Below are 15,377 nucleotides of genomic sequence, written 5' to 3'. Positions count from 1 at the left end.
CACCTGTCCACAGAAGCAATCAATCAATCAGATTCCAAACTCTCCACCATGGCCAAGACCAAAGAGCTCTCTAAGGATGTCAGGGACAAGATTGTAGACCTACACAAGGATGGAATGGGCTACAAGACCATCGCCAAGCAGTTTGGTGAGAAGGTGACAACAGTTGGTGCGATTATTCGCAAATGGAAGAAACACAAAAGAACTGTCAATCTCCCTCGGCCTGGGGCTCCATGCAAGATCTCACCTCGTGGAGTTGCAATGATCATGAGAACGGTGAGGAATCAGCCCAGAACTACACGGGAGGATCTTGTCAATGATCTCAAGGCAGCTGGGACCATAGTCACCAAGAAAACAATTGGTAACACACTACGCCGTGAAGGACTGAAATCCTGCAGCGACGGCAAGGTCCCCCTGCTCAAGAAAGCACATATACAGGGCCGTCTGAAGTTTGCCAATGAACATCTGAATGATTCAGAGGAGAACTGGGTGAAAGTGTTGTGGTCAGATGAGACCAAAATCGAGCTCTTTGGCATCAACTCAACTCGCCGTGTTTGGAGGAGGAGGAATGCTGCCTATAACCCCAAGAACACCATCCCCACCGTCAAACATGGAGGTGGAAACATTATGCTTTGGGGGTGTTGTTCTGCTAAGGGGACAGGACAACTTCACCGCATCAAAGGGACGATGGACGGGGCCATGTACCGTCAAATCTTGGGTGAGAACCTCCTTCCCTCAGCCAGGGCATTGAAAATTGGTCGTGGATGGGTATTCCAGCATGACAATGACCCAAAACACACGGCCAAGGCAACAAATGAGTGGCTCAAGAAGAAACACATTAAGGTCCTGGAGTGGCCTAGCCAGTCTCCAGACCTTAATCGCATAGAAAATCTGTGGAGGGAGCTGAAGGTTCGAGTTGCCAAATGTCAGGCTCGAAACCTTAATGACTTGGAGAAGCTCTGCAAAGAGGAGTGGGACAAAATCCCTCCTGAGATATGTGCAAACCTGGTGGCCAACTACAAGAAACGTCTGACCTCTGTGATTGCCAACAAGGGTTTTGCCACCAAGTACTAAGTCATGTTTTGCAGAGGGGTCAAATACTTATTTCCGTCATTAAAATGCAAATAAATGTATAACATTTTTGACACGCGTTTTTCTGGATCTTTTTGTTGTTATTCGGTCTCTCACTGTTCAAATAAACCTACCATTCAAATTATAGACTGATCATGTCTTTGTCAGTGGGCAAACGTACAAAATCAGCAGGGGATCAAATACTTTTTTTCCCTCACTGTATGTCATTCTAATTTTGTATGAAATACTTTATGTGAATCATATATGTACCAGCTCCCCACATATTTCCTTTTAAAAGCTCCTTGTTGGTGCGATAAACGGCATGAAGAAACTCTAACTGTGGACTGACCATGGGTCAGCATGGGTCACCCCAGGAGACAGATGTATTGACATGCCATTCTCTTTACTGTCTGCTACGCTTTAAAAGATACGGAGAGAAAATAACAATAACAGCTCGGCTCCAGTCGAGAACAAATAATGATTCAGGAAACTGTCTTCTATTAAATGGAGCATGGAACTGAAATGCTGTGGAGAATGTCTCTCTCTCTCTCTCTGAGAGGTGCTGACACACACACACGCACGCACAGACACACACAGAGACACAGACACAGACACACACATGCACACACACACACACGCACACACACACACACTCTAGAACTAAACGAGAGGCTTTGACCCCAGTCAGAGATAATTACAAGAGCCACTTGATAATTAGCAACACAACAGCAACCTCACAGAAACACCATTCAGTTACAAAACACATGGTGATTAAAGCAGTAACTGTTGTTGGAATCATTATGTAGTTTACAGCCTCCCGTTTCCCATCTACCACACTCACACACACACACACACACACACACACACACACACACACACACACACACACACACACACACACACACACACACACACACACACACACACACACACACACACACACACACACACACACCATGTATTTAGAGGACTGAATGCTATACAGAACTAGCTGAAGGAATTCCATTTTTGCCCACAACAGTGGTTCGCAAAAGTCATTACAATACATCATAAGTACTTCGTATTGATATTAATAATGCCCAGGATTATTCCACTGTATGTGTATGCAGATGTCTGTGAGCTATGACTCTTATCAGCAAGCCTCTGATCATAAAATATAGTTCATTACCTGCAGAAGATACGCTTCACTGGGTTTTATCTATCAGGAAAGGCCCTCCATATTCCATAATCGTATTTCACATCCCATTGACAGATATCTTCTCTTCTCAATGCAGGGTTTGAGTCTCACATACACAAACACACTCACACGCGCGTGCGCGCGCGCACACACCCACACACACACAGAGGCGTGCAAGCACACACACACACACACACTCACTGACTTCACAATGAGTCATGGTGCAGCCTGTTCTGTACTATGAGATGACACACACACTAAACCTATTATCTGTCATCAGCCAGTGACATTGCTGCTGCTTCTACAAAAACCAATTGGTTGTGGTGCAGATTCTCTTCTTCTCACACGTGTGCGTTCTTTGTTTTCTTTTCAGCCAAATTGAATGTTGATTCAATCAGAAAAACCCACTGCAGCTCCCAAAAGCACCTGACTGATGTTACCAGACTGACGTTTTTCTTGAAGTGTGACAATTACAATAAATAAGTTATTCTTATAGCATAATATTCTTCTAAAATGCTGTTTTGTACGGTGCCCACTCAAAAATGTAGTTCACTACAATAAATATTCTGTCCCTGGTAGACCTATCGGGTCGGTTTCCCAGACGCAGAGTAGTCTTGGACTAAAAACAAATATTATAATGGAGAATCTCTATTGAGAATATTTGTTTAGTCCTGCTCTGGACTAATCTGTGTCTGGTAAACAGACCCATTATGCCCTAGAGGCAATCTAATCCTGGAATTATTAATAACTGGAAACTGTCTGACATATTGCTGTTATTAATCACTGAGATTATAATCTGGAGACTGGACTAGAGTAATGTTTTAGTCTGCCGCAGGGTCAATGCTAACAGTTGGACACAAAAATAATGCGATTTACAATCGTTTCAATGCTCATTTCAATCTAGAATCCTTAGTCTCTACATCCATTTTTGAATTGATAGATTCATGATATATACCCATTGGTTCTTTAAGAATATTGTATAAATGCTTCATGAGCTTAGTTAATCTCTTTTACCCCTGCAGATCAAACCCAAAAGCTTGTTTTACTCCAATGTTTGTAAACAATGTAAATGTAAACAAATACTGCTTTAGCCTCAAAACAATCATTTTTATATCATGGATGGTCAGTCCTTGCATCCATAGCTCTGTCTATGAATTGGTTACATTTCTCAAGGCCCATATGCCTCTCAGCTTTTTACGAAACAGAGGCGGGGAATCCACTTTGTAACTGTTACAATGAAGGACTCTAGCCTTAACTGTGGCAGAATCAGAACAAAATGCCTAAGATTGAAGCATGAGAAAATAAAGGCAACCACATTTATCTGCAGCTGACATCTGACTGTGAACACCCTCGTCTTAATTTTTGTCAGCTCACAATATGTGTATTTTTCAATACATCACGGTATTAGTTTTAAAAACTTATGACACATTTGTATGTTTAATGATCTAACAAATTCCACGCCATTGATAGGAGCGCATTAGGTATCCTAATTCTACATACAACATGTTCACCAGGGCTGTAATCATTAGTAATACACGTTTTGCAACGGAAACGACTGTTTCTATTGGTCTAATTCAGGTAGGTCCCTCAACGTTTCGTTTGGTTCCTAGTGAATACACCCCATGTTACAGAAAATGGTAGGAACATTTCTGCTCGATTGCGTGTTTCATTTCGGACAATAATACAGCGTAAGGCCGGAAACATTAGACAGCGGAAAAGACGCAAACTAGAAATTCTCAAAGTAGGCTATTTCTGAAATAACTAGCTAGCAGTCATGTCGAGCAAAGATATATTTCAGACACAGTTATCCCACATTATGGGGTTATTAGTTGAATCAACAGTTAGGGAGATGGGGCGACTCCTCGACGTGTGTGCTGCTGTTTTGGAGAATAAAGACAACCGTTTACTGGAGAGAGAAATGGAGCGTGTGAATACAACCAACAAAGTGAGTGAAGTTCATCATCAAACCAATAATCCGTGATCAAACCATATATATAAATAGAGGACTCATTTGTATATATGTGCTATTATAGGTTCTGTGACAGCATGGACAGCGCCATTGAAGAGACAACCCATAGGAATCCCCACGCAGTTGACTACTTTAAAATGGCGTAAGCCCTCAATGTCGCTGCCCATGCTAAATCGGGCTTTTGGCTACTAGAGGCCTCTATCATTCTCTATGAATCAAAATTTATTGAAAATTTGCTAGCTAACTTTAGCCTAGAACAGGGTTCTCCAACCTTGTTCCTGGGGCGCTACCATCCTGTGGGTTTTCGCTCCAACCATAACCTAGCGCACCGGATTCTCAGTTGAGTTACAACTGGGGTTGAAACGAAAACCTACAGGAGTGTACCTCTCCAAGAACAGGGTTGGAGTGCCCTGGCCTAGAATTTTTTTTTTTTTTTAGATGTTCTAGAAACCAGGCGGCCAGTGAGTGTTTATTTTGAATGGTCAGTGACGGTATCAGTAATTCAGGTAGTTCTTCTTATTCATCTTTCAGATGAAGTTTGCGTCATTCATGGAAGTGTTGAGTAAAAGCTCGATGGAGAAAATATCGTTACTCGTGACCGTGGACGAGATGGAGGTGAGAGCGGTGGAGAACACTGGTGGAGAAGGTGCGAGCGGTGGAGAAGAAGTAAACTCGTTTAACCCAGAAGTAAAATCTCGTGTAATTATAATCTGTCCTGGAGATGTTAGAGAAGCAGTTGCGACACAAAAAGGAGCAGTAAAGGGTGAGTGATTTGTGGTTGTTTTTACATGGATTATAAATGTATTGTTGTTGGATGTTCCCATAGAGAGAGTTAGAGGATGCAACGTTGTATCTGTCCCATTATAGTGTGTGAGAGCATGGGAAGCACATAGAGAATTATAGAGATATCGCTTTGCCTTCAGAAAGTATTCGCACTCCTTGACTTTATCCACATTTTTATTGTTACAGCCTGAATTTAAAGATGCACTATGCAGAAACCGCTCCGCCATTTACTGTTTGTTAAAATTCGAATCGTTCGCTTAATTTCAGTTTGTGACAAAACAAGCAAGTATAGTGTAGAGAATCATTGTACCATCTAAAATATTGTATATTCCGAAAGTATAAGACACAAAAAAACAACATAAGAATGAGAAGCATAGAAATAGTGCACAAAGAACAGATCTACCGCTTCTTAGACGTGCTTTAAATGAGTGACTGATCTATACTGAACAAAAAGATAAACATATCATGTAAAGTGTTGGTCCCATGTTTCATGAGCTGACATAAAAGATCCCAGACATTTTCCATACGCACAAAAAGCTTATTTCCTGTAGCACTAACTCCAAAAAGTTTTGGGACACTGTAAAGTCCATGGAGAATAAGAGCACTTCCTCCCAGCTGCCCACTGCACTGAGGCTAGGAAACACTGTCACCACCGATAAATCTACAATAATCGATAATTTCAACAAGCATTTTGCTACGGCTGGCCATGCTTTCCACCTGGCTACCACTACCCCGGCCACCAACTCTGCACCCTCCGCTGCAACTTGCCCATGCCCCCCCGCTTCTCCTTCACACAAATTCAGACAGCTGATGTTCTGAAAGAGCTGCAAAATCTGGACCCCTACAAATCAGCTGGGCTAGACAATCTGGACCCTTTCTTTCTAAAACTAGCCGCCGAAATTGTCGCAACCCCTATTACTAGTCTGTTCAACCTCTCTTTCGTAACGTCTGAGATCCCCAGAGATTGGAAAGCTGCCGCGGTCATCCCCCTCTTCAAAGGGGGGTGCCACAGGGTTCAATTCTTGGGCCGACTCTTTTCTCCGTGTATATCAATGATGTCGCTCTTGCTGCTGGTGACTCTCAGATCCACCTCTACGCAGACGACACCATTTTGTATACATCTGGCCCTTCATTGGACACTGTGTTAACAAACCTCCAAACGAGCTTTAATGCCATACAACACTCCTTCAGTAGCCTCCAACTGCTCTTAAACACTAGTAAAACTAAATGCATGCTCTTCAATCGAACGCTGCTGGCACCCGCCCACCCGACTAGAATCACCACTCTCGACGGGTCTGACCTAGAGTATGTGGACAACTACAAATACCTAGGTGTCTGGTTAGACTGTAAACTCTCCTTCCAGACTCACATTAAGAATCTGCAATCCAAAGTTAAATCTAGAATCGGCTTCCTATTTCGCAACAAAGCCTCCTTCACTCATCCTGCCAAACATGCCCTCGTAAAACTGACTATCCTACCGATCCTTGACTTCGGCGATGTCATTTACAAAATAGCCTCCAACACTCTACTCAGCAAATTGGATGTAGTCTATCACAGTGCCATCCGTTTTGTCTCCAAAGCCCCATACACTACCCACCACTGTGACCTGTACGCTCTTGTTGGCTAGTCCTCACTACATGTTCGTCATCAAACCCACTGGCTCCAGGCCATCTATAAATCACTGCTAGGCAAATCCCCGCCTTATCTTAGCTCATTGGTCACCATAGCAGCACCCACCCATAGTCTGCGCTCCAGCAGGTATATCTCACTGGTCATTCCCAAAGCCAACACCTCCTTTGGCCGCCATTCCTTCCAGTTCTCTGCTGCCAATGACTGGAACGAATTGCAAAAATCTCTGAAGCTGGAGACTCTTATCTCCCTCACTAACTTTAAGCATCAGTTGTCAGAGCACCTTACCGATCACTGCACCTGTACACAGCCCATCTGAAATTAGCCCACCCAACTACCTCATCCCTATATTGTTATTTATTTTTCTCTTGCACCCCAGTATCTCTATTTGCACATAATATCTTGCACATCTAGCATTCCAGTGTTAATACTAATTGTAATTATTTTGCACTATAGCCTATTTATTGCCTTGCCTCCATAACTTGCTACATTTGCACACACTGTATATATATTTTCTGTTGTATTTTTTGACTTTATGTTTTTTTTACCCCATATGTAACTATGTTGTTGTTTTTATCGCACTACTATGCTTTATCTTGGCCAGGTCGCAGTTGTAAATGAGAACTTGTTCTCAACTGGCTTACCTGGTTAAATAAAGGTGAAATAAAAATAAATAAAAAAATTCGCTCAAATTTTGCACACACATTTGTTTACATCCCTGTTGGTGAGCATTTCTCCTTTGCCAAGATAATCCATCCACCTGACAGGTGTGGCATATCAAGAAGCTGATTAAACAGCATGATCATTACACAGGTGCACCTTGTGCTGGGGACAATAAAAGGCCTCTCTAAAATGTACAGTTTTATCAAACAACATAATGCCACAGATGTTTCAAGTTTTGAGGGAGCGTGCAATTGACATGCTGACTCCCGGAATGTCCACCAGAGCTGTTGCCAGAGAATTGAATGTTTATTTCTCTACTATAAGCCGCCTCCAATGTCATTTTAGAGAATTTGGCAGTATGTCCAAATGGCCTCACAACCACAGACCACGTGTAACCACGCCAGCCCAGGACCTCCACAACCGGCTTCTTCACCTGCGGGATCGTCTGAGACCAGCCACCCGGACAGCGGTTGAAACTGTGGGTTTGCATAACTGAAGAGTTTCAGCACAAACTGTCAGAAACCGTCTCAGTGAAGCTCGTCGACCTCACCAGGGTCTTGACCTGACTACAGTTCGGCGTTGTGACAGACTTCAGTGGGCAAATGCTCACCTTTGATGGCCGCTGGAGAAGTGTGCTCAGTTCTTCCACGGCCTGCATACTCACCAGACATGTCAATCCATTGAGCGTGTTTGGGATGCTCTGGATCGACGTGTACGACAGTGTGTCCCAGTTCCCGGCAATATCCAGCAAATAATTATACCCTGATGAAGACAGCTTGTCTGTCAAAACGTTGGTTATCAGGTTATTAAATTATTGCGTCTGAGCTCTGAGATGAACAGTGCAAAATACAGAGATCCTTGATGAAAACCTGCGCTGAGGACTTCAGACTGGAGCGAAGGTTCAACTTCCAACAGGACAACGACCCTAAGCACACAGCCAAGACAACTCAGGAGTGGCTTTGGGAAAAGTCTCAATGTCCTTGAGCGGCCCAGCCAGAGCCTGGACTTGAACCCGATCGAACATCTCTGGAGAGACCTGAAAATAGCTGTGCAGCGACGCTCCCCATCCCACCTGACAGAGCATGAGAGGATCTGCAGAGAAGAATGGGAGAAACTCCCCAAATACAGGTGTGCCAAGCTTGCAGCGTCATACCCAAGAAGACTCGAGGCTGTAATCGCTGCCAATGGTGCTTCAACAAAGTACTGAGTAAATGGTCTGAATACTTATGTAAATGTGATATTTCATTATTTATTTTTTATAAATTTGCAAACAATTCTAAACCTTGTTTTTACTTTGTCATTATCGGGTATTGTGTGTAGATTGTTGAGGGGGGGAAACAATTGTAATCCATTTTAGAATAAGGCTGTAACGTAACAAAATATGGAAAAAGAGAAGGGGTCTGAATACTTCCAGAATGCACTGTAATTGACAGTGTAAAGAAGGAAGCCTGTGCAGAATACAAATATTAAAAAACATGCATCCTGTTTGCAACAAGGCACTAAAGTAATACTGCAAAAAATGTGGCAAAGCAATTAACTTTTTGTCATGAATACAAAGTGATATGCGGTGGTGTAAAAATACTGGAAAGTACTACTTAAGTAGTTTTTTTGGTCCAATTCACACACTTACCAATAGAACATCCCTGGTCATTCCTACTGCCTCACTAAACACACATGCTTTGTTTGTAAATGATGTTGGAGTGTGCCTCTGGCTATCCATCAATTGAAAAAATAACTATTGGGTACTTTTTCCATCACTGGTGATATGTATGGGGCAAATAAAACACATTACTGAGTTCCACACTTTTCAAGCATAGTAGTGGCTGCATCGTGTTTTATGTATGCTTGTAATCGTTAAGGACTGGGGAGTTTCAAGATGAAAAATAAAAAAACAATGGAGCTAAGCACAGACAATTCTAGAGGAAAACCTGGTTGTCTGCTTTCCACCAGACACTTGGAGACAAATTCATCTTTCGGCAGGACAGTAACCTAAAACACAAGACCAAATATACACTGGAGTTGCTTACCAAGAAGACTGAATATTCCTTAGTGGCAGAGTTACAATTCTGACTTAAATCTGCTTGAAAATCTATGGCAGGAAGTTACCGTGGTAACGCTACTCGAGTCATGTTTGTGCCTCTGCGATTGAGTGACTAGTAGCCGCGTTGTCTCTTCTGTAGCAGTTGAAACTTAAACATTGAAAAACAACCTAGCCAGGCAGTGTTACAGCATGAGGTGGAATAGGCTATAGGATTTGTAGTTTTTTTTGACTTTGTGCGATTTTTAATTTACCAGCTATGAACCAAAACGGCAAATACTTTGAAAACAGCTACTGCAGCATTTATTTTGCTATAAATGTGGTCATACTTGACTATTTTTATTCACAAATACGAGTGAAATGCTTGCACTGTGAAGCCCTAAGCCACCCGCCAACGTGGCTGGTGAAATGGATATCTTACCCGCATTGCCAAAATCTACCCGCATTTGGCGGGTGTTTAATTTTAGACCCTGTCAAGCAATAATCACCAACCAATTTGACAGAGCTTGAAGAGTTTTGGAAAAGATTATGGGCAAATGTTGCACAGTCCAGCTGTGCAAAGCTCTTAGAGGCTTACCCAGAAAGACTCACAGCTGTAGTCACTGCCAAAGGTGGGTTGGGCAGCCCTGGTCAAGGGGTTTGAATAGTTTCTGGAGGCCGTGTATATGGCCCATTATGGCGTTTGTGAGCGGCAGCGCCATTCAGGCAATTTTCATTTTGACGTTAATTTTCTTCTACTTGTATGAGTTGGCAAACACATTGAAAGGTTGCATACTAGGCTTGGGCGGTATACTGTACCGGGGTATTTGGAAATTTTATTTTAGTACAGTGAACTATTTCTTTGAAGTTTCTCAATACATTTCAATATGTGTAGCTACCTGCAGTCAACTTGTGCAATAGGTTAGGAGATAATGCAGATTGTGTTCATTTCATCTGCTACATTATTTGACATTATGAAGCTTACCGTAGTTCCCCAGAACAGTTGAGCCAGTCACGTGTTTGTTTGTAAATAGCACAACAGGAGAAAGTGAGAGCAGGTGAGTCAAGCTGTGTGTTTGGTTTAACTTGCTAGTTATCTCAGTAAGTGGCTGAATTAAGATGGGGCCTCATATAGCGTTAGCTTTCTACCGTGTTTGAGAAGTCAAAGCTTTTTGGATGAGTTATCTGTCCAGCTGCCACTGCAGCTTGATTTCCATTTTTTTTATCCCCTCTGTTCTCGGCCCACTCAGTCTGCTCCTCCCCTATCTTCTCCGAGCAGAGCAGGCAGGCCCGTTGTCGTAGCGACTCGACACCGCATGTACACATGTTGCTCCAGAGCTGGGTGCGGTTCTTCCTTCAGACAAGCATGCGTCAACTTTGTTCACTTGCACAATGTCTCTCGTTCACATTCGCTTGTAAATGTCCAAACTCAGCAAAGATGACATTCAGTAGCTACTATCTATACTTGTATAACTTTATGAGCTGGGTTGCCTGTCTTTGCAATTTAGTTTATTTTAGTTTGCTCGTTAGAATATTTAACTAGCAACCTCTATGGAAATTCGCTATTACTTGTGCTAATTTTGTTAGCATTCTGGTTAGACGCCCAATGGGCATTTTTGCGTATTTAGCGCCCCCTTGTGTGCTAATACCGTAAATACCGGGATGAGGGAAGGACAGTGTGCCAATATGAAAATCTGGATACCGCCCAACCCCAGTGCATCCTGCCACCTGGAGTTTTTTTTTTTTTTTTGAACAGGTATAAATAAAGTCAAAGGTTGGCGATTTACTGCAACCTACAGTTATGGAATGTTTGCTCACAAGTATAACTAATTGGCTGATTCCTCCTGATGACCCAAATGGAATCGTGATCCTTCCTTAACCCACAGGAAGTCCCGCCCAGTTGACTACTTTAAAATGGTGGAAGCCCTCAATGGCAGAGTCCATGCTAAAACGGGTTTTATCCATCTAGAGTCCTCTATATAACTCTATGGATGTTCCAAGTACAGTTGAAACAGAAAATGTCCCATTCCTGTGTAACATCAATTATATTACAACATTGTGTACATCTTTTTGTTGTTGCTACATTTAAATCACTTGTGATCGACCGGCTCGATTCGGTCTTATGTAGCAAAGTTTTTTTATTTTTTTTATTTTACATTGGATAAAAGTAGAGACTCAGAGCTAGAAAATGGTATATCATACACTTCAGTTGCAGGACAATGAGACACTAATCCTGCTTTGAAAGTTGATAAACTTTTGAGAAAATGGCCTTTGAATGTTTCGGTACATCTACTGGAGAGCTCTTCTTTGTCTACACCCATTCAGAATTGTTCACACCCTCTTAAGCCTTAGCCCCACCCATCTCTTTAAGGATTTACATGTGAGGCCATGTGCTAAACAGAGTGAGTACGGTAGTGGACTAAACAACCAAAAGATTTCAAGACTAAAGGCTGGTTTATACTACGTCTATCGACAGTTGTCGCAGTGACATCATGAACATTCTATTGTCATCCGACAAACTTGTCGTTATGAAAAAGTATAAACACAAAAACTACAGGCTGCATGGTGGTCCAAAATAGCATATCTAGTGTATTTTAACACCAATAAACCACCCGTTTAAAAAAATGAATTTAGTATATGTCAATCTAGCGAACCAGGCAACTAAAAGCAACATTCTAAACAATGTTTTGGTTAGTTTCTAGCTGTTAGCTAGCTAGCTAATGTTACGTTAGCTGGCTAGCTAGTTCAAAAAATGACCATGTAGCTGACAATGTCTTCACTTTAGCTCATTTGTCTTAATTATTACAGGAAAATAAACTCACAACATGATCATTATTGGTTGTGTGTGACACTAAATAAAAGCAGGGCATTCTACTCGAGAATTTTAAAACTTGGACACTCGTTGGCCTAACGTTATATCCTAATTTGACTTTGGTGCAGGTCATGTTCTTCACATTACCATCTCTGGTAAACACACACTATATCAAATAAAATAAACGTTTATTTGTCACATGCACAGGATACAGAAGGTGTAGTGAAATGGTTACTTGCATAGTGGAGTCTTTTGTTTAGACCTGTAGATAGCTCGCTAAACATTGAACCACAATCCCAATTCATAACGTTACTACCCTGCATGAATCTGCAGGTAGCTAAACAACCAGGTTCAATGTTAGCTAGCTAGCTAACATTAGGCTGTAACTAGCAATGCAAATGGCTCTGAGATACAAATAATATTACTACACCGATCATACACGTAACATTAACTAGCGAGTCAGCCAGCTAACGTTAGCTAGCTAGCTAACAGTACGCTTTAACTTGAAATAAAAAATACTTTTTGACAAAATGTAAACGTATATCTGAAAATGTAGCTAGCTGGACTATCTTACCCGTATACATGGATGGACGCTTCTCCCTCTCTGTCACGGATGCCATGGTTGCCCTTAGTTTGAAGATGTAATCCGGAGACAGGTGTTTTATACAACAGCCTTCTGTGTGTTCTCTTTTATACTCCCTCTGCATATTTGCAATCAAACGCCAGAATTCTCTCCATCTCCTTAGCTATCATACTCTAATTCCACTGATTTCAAAACTCGGTCCTCCAGAATGTGGAGAGCAACACTCCAGTTCTACTACGTGATATCTTTCAAAAAAGCCGCGTTAGAAAGGATTACCTACACATACTGAGCAGCTCATGTTATAGACAGAAGCGTGCTACATGGCAGACCAATCGAAACTCATCTCTCGGCATGTCCAGCCCATCCATTATCTCTCAGCCAATCATGGCTAGCGGGAAGGTTCCTGTCTTTTTCCGTGGCTAAACCAACTAGGCTCGTAATTTAACAATTGTATTCGTATTTACAGATGGCATAGAAGTTTGTTATTAAGGCACATGAAAGTTCACATGTTCCAGAAGGCATTTCTGCCAAAAAACGCATTTTGATCAACAACAACAAAAAAGTTTACTTTCAAACGCCTCTCCTGTGGAGTAGCGGTGTGCGACATACGCCTAGTTTCCTGAAACGAATCACATTTATCTCTCCTGGTTTCTTCTGCATGTGCACAGCAACCACCACAATGACCCTCTCTGTTACAGATGAGGGATCTTCTGAGTCTGACAGTCAGGAGGAAGACCCTGGCCTTGCACCCCTGCCCTCACCTTCATCAGACGAGGAATGGCTCCCCGATGCTGACCTTGACCCTCAGGCGCCATCTGCATCTAGGTTGAAGATACCCAGGTTAGGAAAAGCTAATAATTCCATACGGAAAGCTTTTGAAAATTAAACAGATTCAGCGCTGTTGCTAACTAGCATAGCTCCCTTTTTTTGTTTAGAATTCTTCCTCATTTATGCAAGGAGTTATGGGATATTAGAATCCTCTTGTCTTAACCTTTTCTCTTCAACCTAGATCTGCATCAGACCCAGACAAACAAGACGCAGGTAGGGATGGGGAAGATCCAGAGGTCCAATGTGGGGATTCTGCAGACGCCGCCCACCAGGGGCCCCTCATCTGTTCCCATTGTGGAAAATGTTTCAAGGAGAAATGGTATCTGACGAGACACATTCAGTCCCATACAAAGTCCTACAGATGCTCTCATTGTGGGAAAGGTTTTAATCTGGCTAAACAGCTTGCGAAACATTCAATTAAACACCTAGAGAACACCTTCAGTTGTACCGATTGCGATGCAGTGTTTCGCCAGAAATGTACTTTGCAGTCTCACAAGAAACGTCACAAAACGGAGAAAACGGTCACATGCGCGGTTTGTGAAAAAAGGTTTGTAGGGGAAAGGCACAAGTGCATTGTAAAAAGGAGGACATTCAGCTGCTCTTCCTGCCCAAAGGTCTTAAAGACCAGAGAAGGATTGTCTTATCACCAGGGAACACACTCCGGGGAGAGGAAGTATTGCTGTGAAACATGTGGCAAAACATTTTTCACCGCAGTGTCCTTAAAAACCCATATGATGACTCATAAAGAAAAGGATCGTAGCTGTACTGTGTGTGGCCAACCTTTCAACAATGGACATGCTCTCAGAAAGCACATGGTAGCCAGCCATCCTGGAGAAACGCCGGAGAAACGCTTCGTCTGCGACGTGTGCGGCAAATGTTTCGCCAAGAGAGACCATCTGTATAAACACATGAGGAGACACAAGGAAGAAAAACCTTTTTCTTGCGACGTTTGCGGCAAGAAGTTTCATTCTTCGGGTAATTGCAAAAGACACGAGATAACGCACACGGGTGAGAAATTGTATCACTGTGACCTTTGTGGTAAAAGTTTCACCCAGTCCGGAACCCTGACCATACATAAACTAAACACGCACACAGACGGTGAAGAAAAGCCTTCTTTCAAGTGTGAGATTTGTGGGGAAGTTTTTCCAAGACGTTACACCCTAAAAAATCACATGGTCACTCACACAGGGAAGAAACCGTGTCATTGTAGCGTTTGTGGGAAAGGTTTCTTTAGCAATCCTACCCTTAAAGCTCACATGCTCATTCACACCGGGGAGAAACCGTTCGAGTGTGATCAATGTAGGAAAAGGTTCACCCAGTCAAGTCATCTAAAATATCACGAGCGCCATGTGCACGCCGGTGTCAAACCATTCGTGTGCGACATCTGTGGGAAGGCCTATGCAAATAGACAGAATCTGAAACTCCACAAGTGCAGTGCTACTGCTAAACAGTAGCGCCACAACTAGGTAATTGGCACCCTGTCAATGACCAATATATTTTTGAATGGACCCATTCCAATAAATACCGAGGGTCTTATTCTGGTGACATGTTGATCGATCTTTGGCTGCCGTTTTGACAAATAAAAATGATCTCTTTTTTTTTTTGTCCATAATCATCTCATCATGTAGGCTATACAGTGAGGGAAACCTCAGTGAGGGTAGGCTATACAGTGAGGGAAACCTCAGTGAGGGTAGGCTATACAGTGAGGGAAACCTCAGTGAGGGTAGGCTATACAGTGAGGGGAACCTCAGTGAGGGTAGGCTATACAGTGAGGGTAGGCTATACAGTGAGGGTAGGCTATACAGTGAGGGAAACCTCAGTGAGGGTAGGCTATACAGTGAGGGGAAC

General features: G+C 42.6%; 1 protein-coding gene across 1 annotated transcript; it reads left to right on the top strand.

Annotated features, from left to right (window-relative positions):
• Positions 1-3,935: 3,935 nt before the first annotated feature.
• On the top strand, positions 3,936-15,156 carry LOC121548583 (gastrula zinc finger protein XlCGF57.1). The gene is made up of 4 exons (XM_041860060.2): positions 3,936-4,190; positions 4,746-4,977; positions 13,400-13,541; positions 13,711-15,156. The coding sequence occupies exons 1-4, from the start codon at positions 4,020-4,022 to the stop codon at positions 14,981-14,983; spliced, it is 1,818 nt and encodes a 605-aa protein (XP_041715994.1). The 5' UTR covers positions 3,936-4,019; the 3' UTR covers positions 14,984-15,156.
• The last annotated feature ends 221 nt before the right edge of the window (positions 15,157-15,377 follow it).

This window comes from Coregonus clupeaformis, chromosome 33 (assembly GCF_020615455.1).
Source record: "Coregonus clupeaformis isolate EN_2021a chromosome 33, ASM2061545v1, whole genome shotgun sequence".
Classification (NCBI taxonomy): domain Eukaryota; kingdom Metazoa; phylum Chordata; class Actinopteri; order Salmoniformes; family Salmonidae; genus Coregonus; species Coregonus clupeaformis.
This window is presented reverse-complemented; position numbering and strand designations above follow the sequence as displayed.

Bases quoted from the DNA above. Each gene is read 5' to 3' on its own strand.
- LOC121548583 (XM_041860060.2), top strand. From the start codon at position 4,020: ATGTCGAGCAAAGATATATTTCAGACACAGTTATCCCACATTATGGGG. The intron at 4,191-4,745 runs GTGAGTGAAGTT...TTCATCTTTCAG, and splicing joins GTGTGAATACAACCAACAAA to ATGAAGTTTGCGTCATTCAT. The intron at 13,542-13,710 runs GTTAGGAAAAGC...TCTTCAACCTAG, and splicing joins TCTAGGTTGAAGATACCCAG to ATCTGCATCAGACCCAGACA.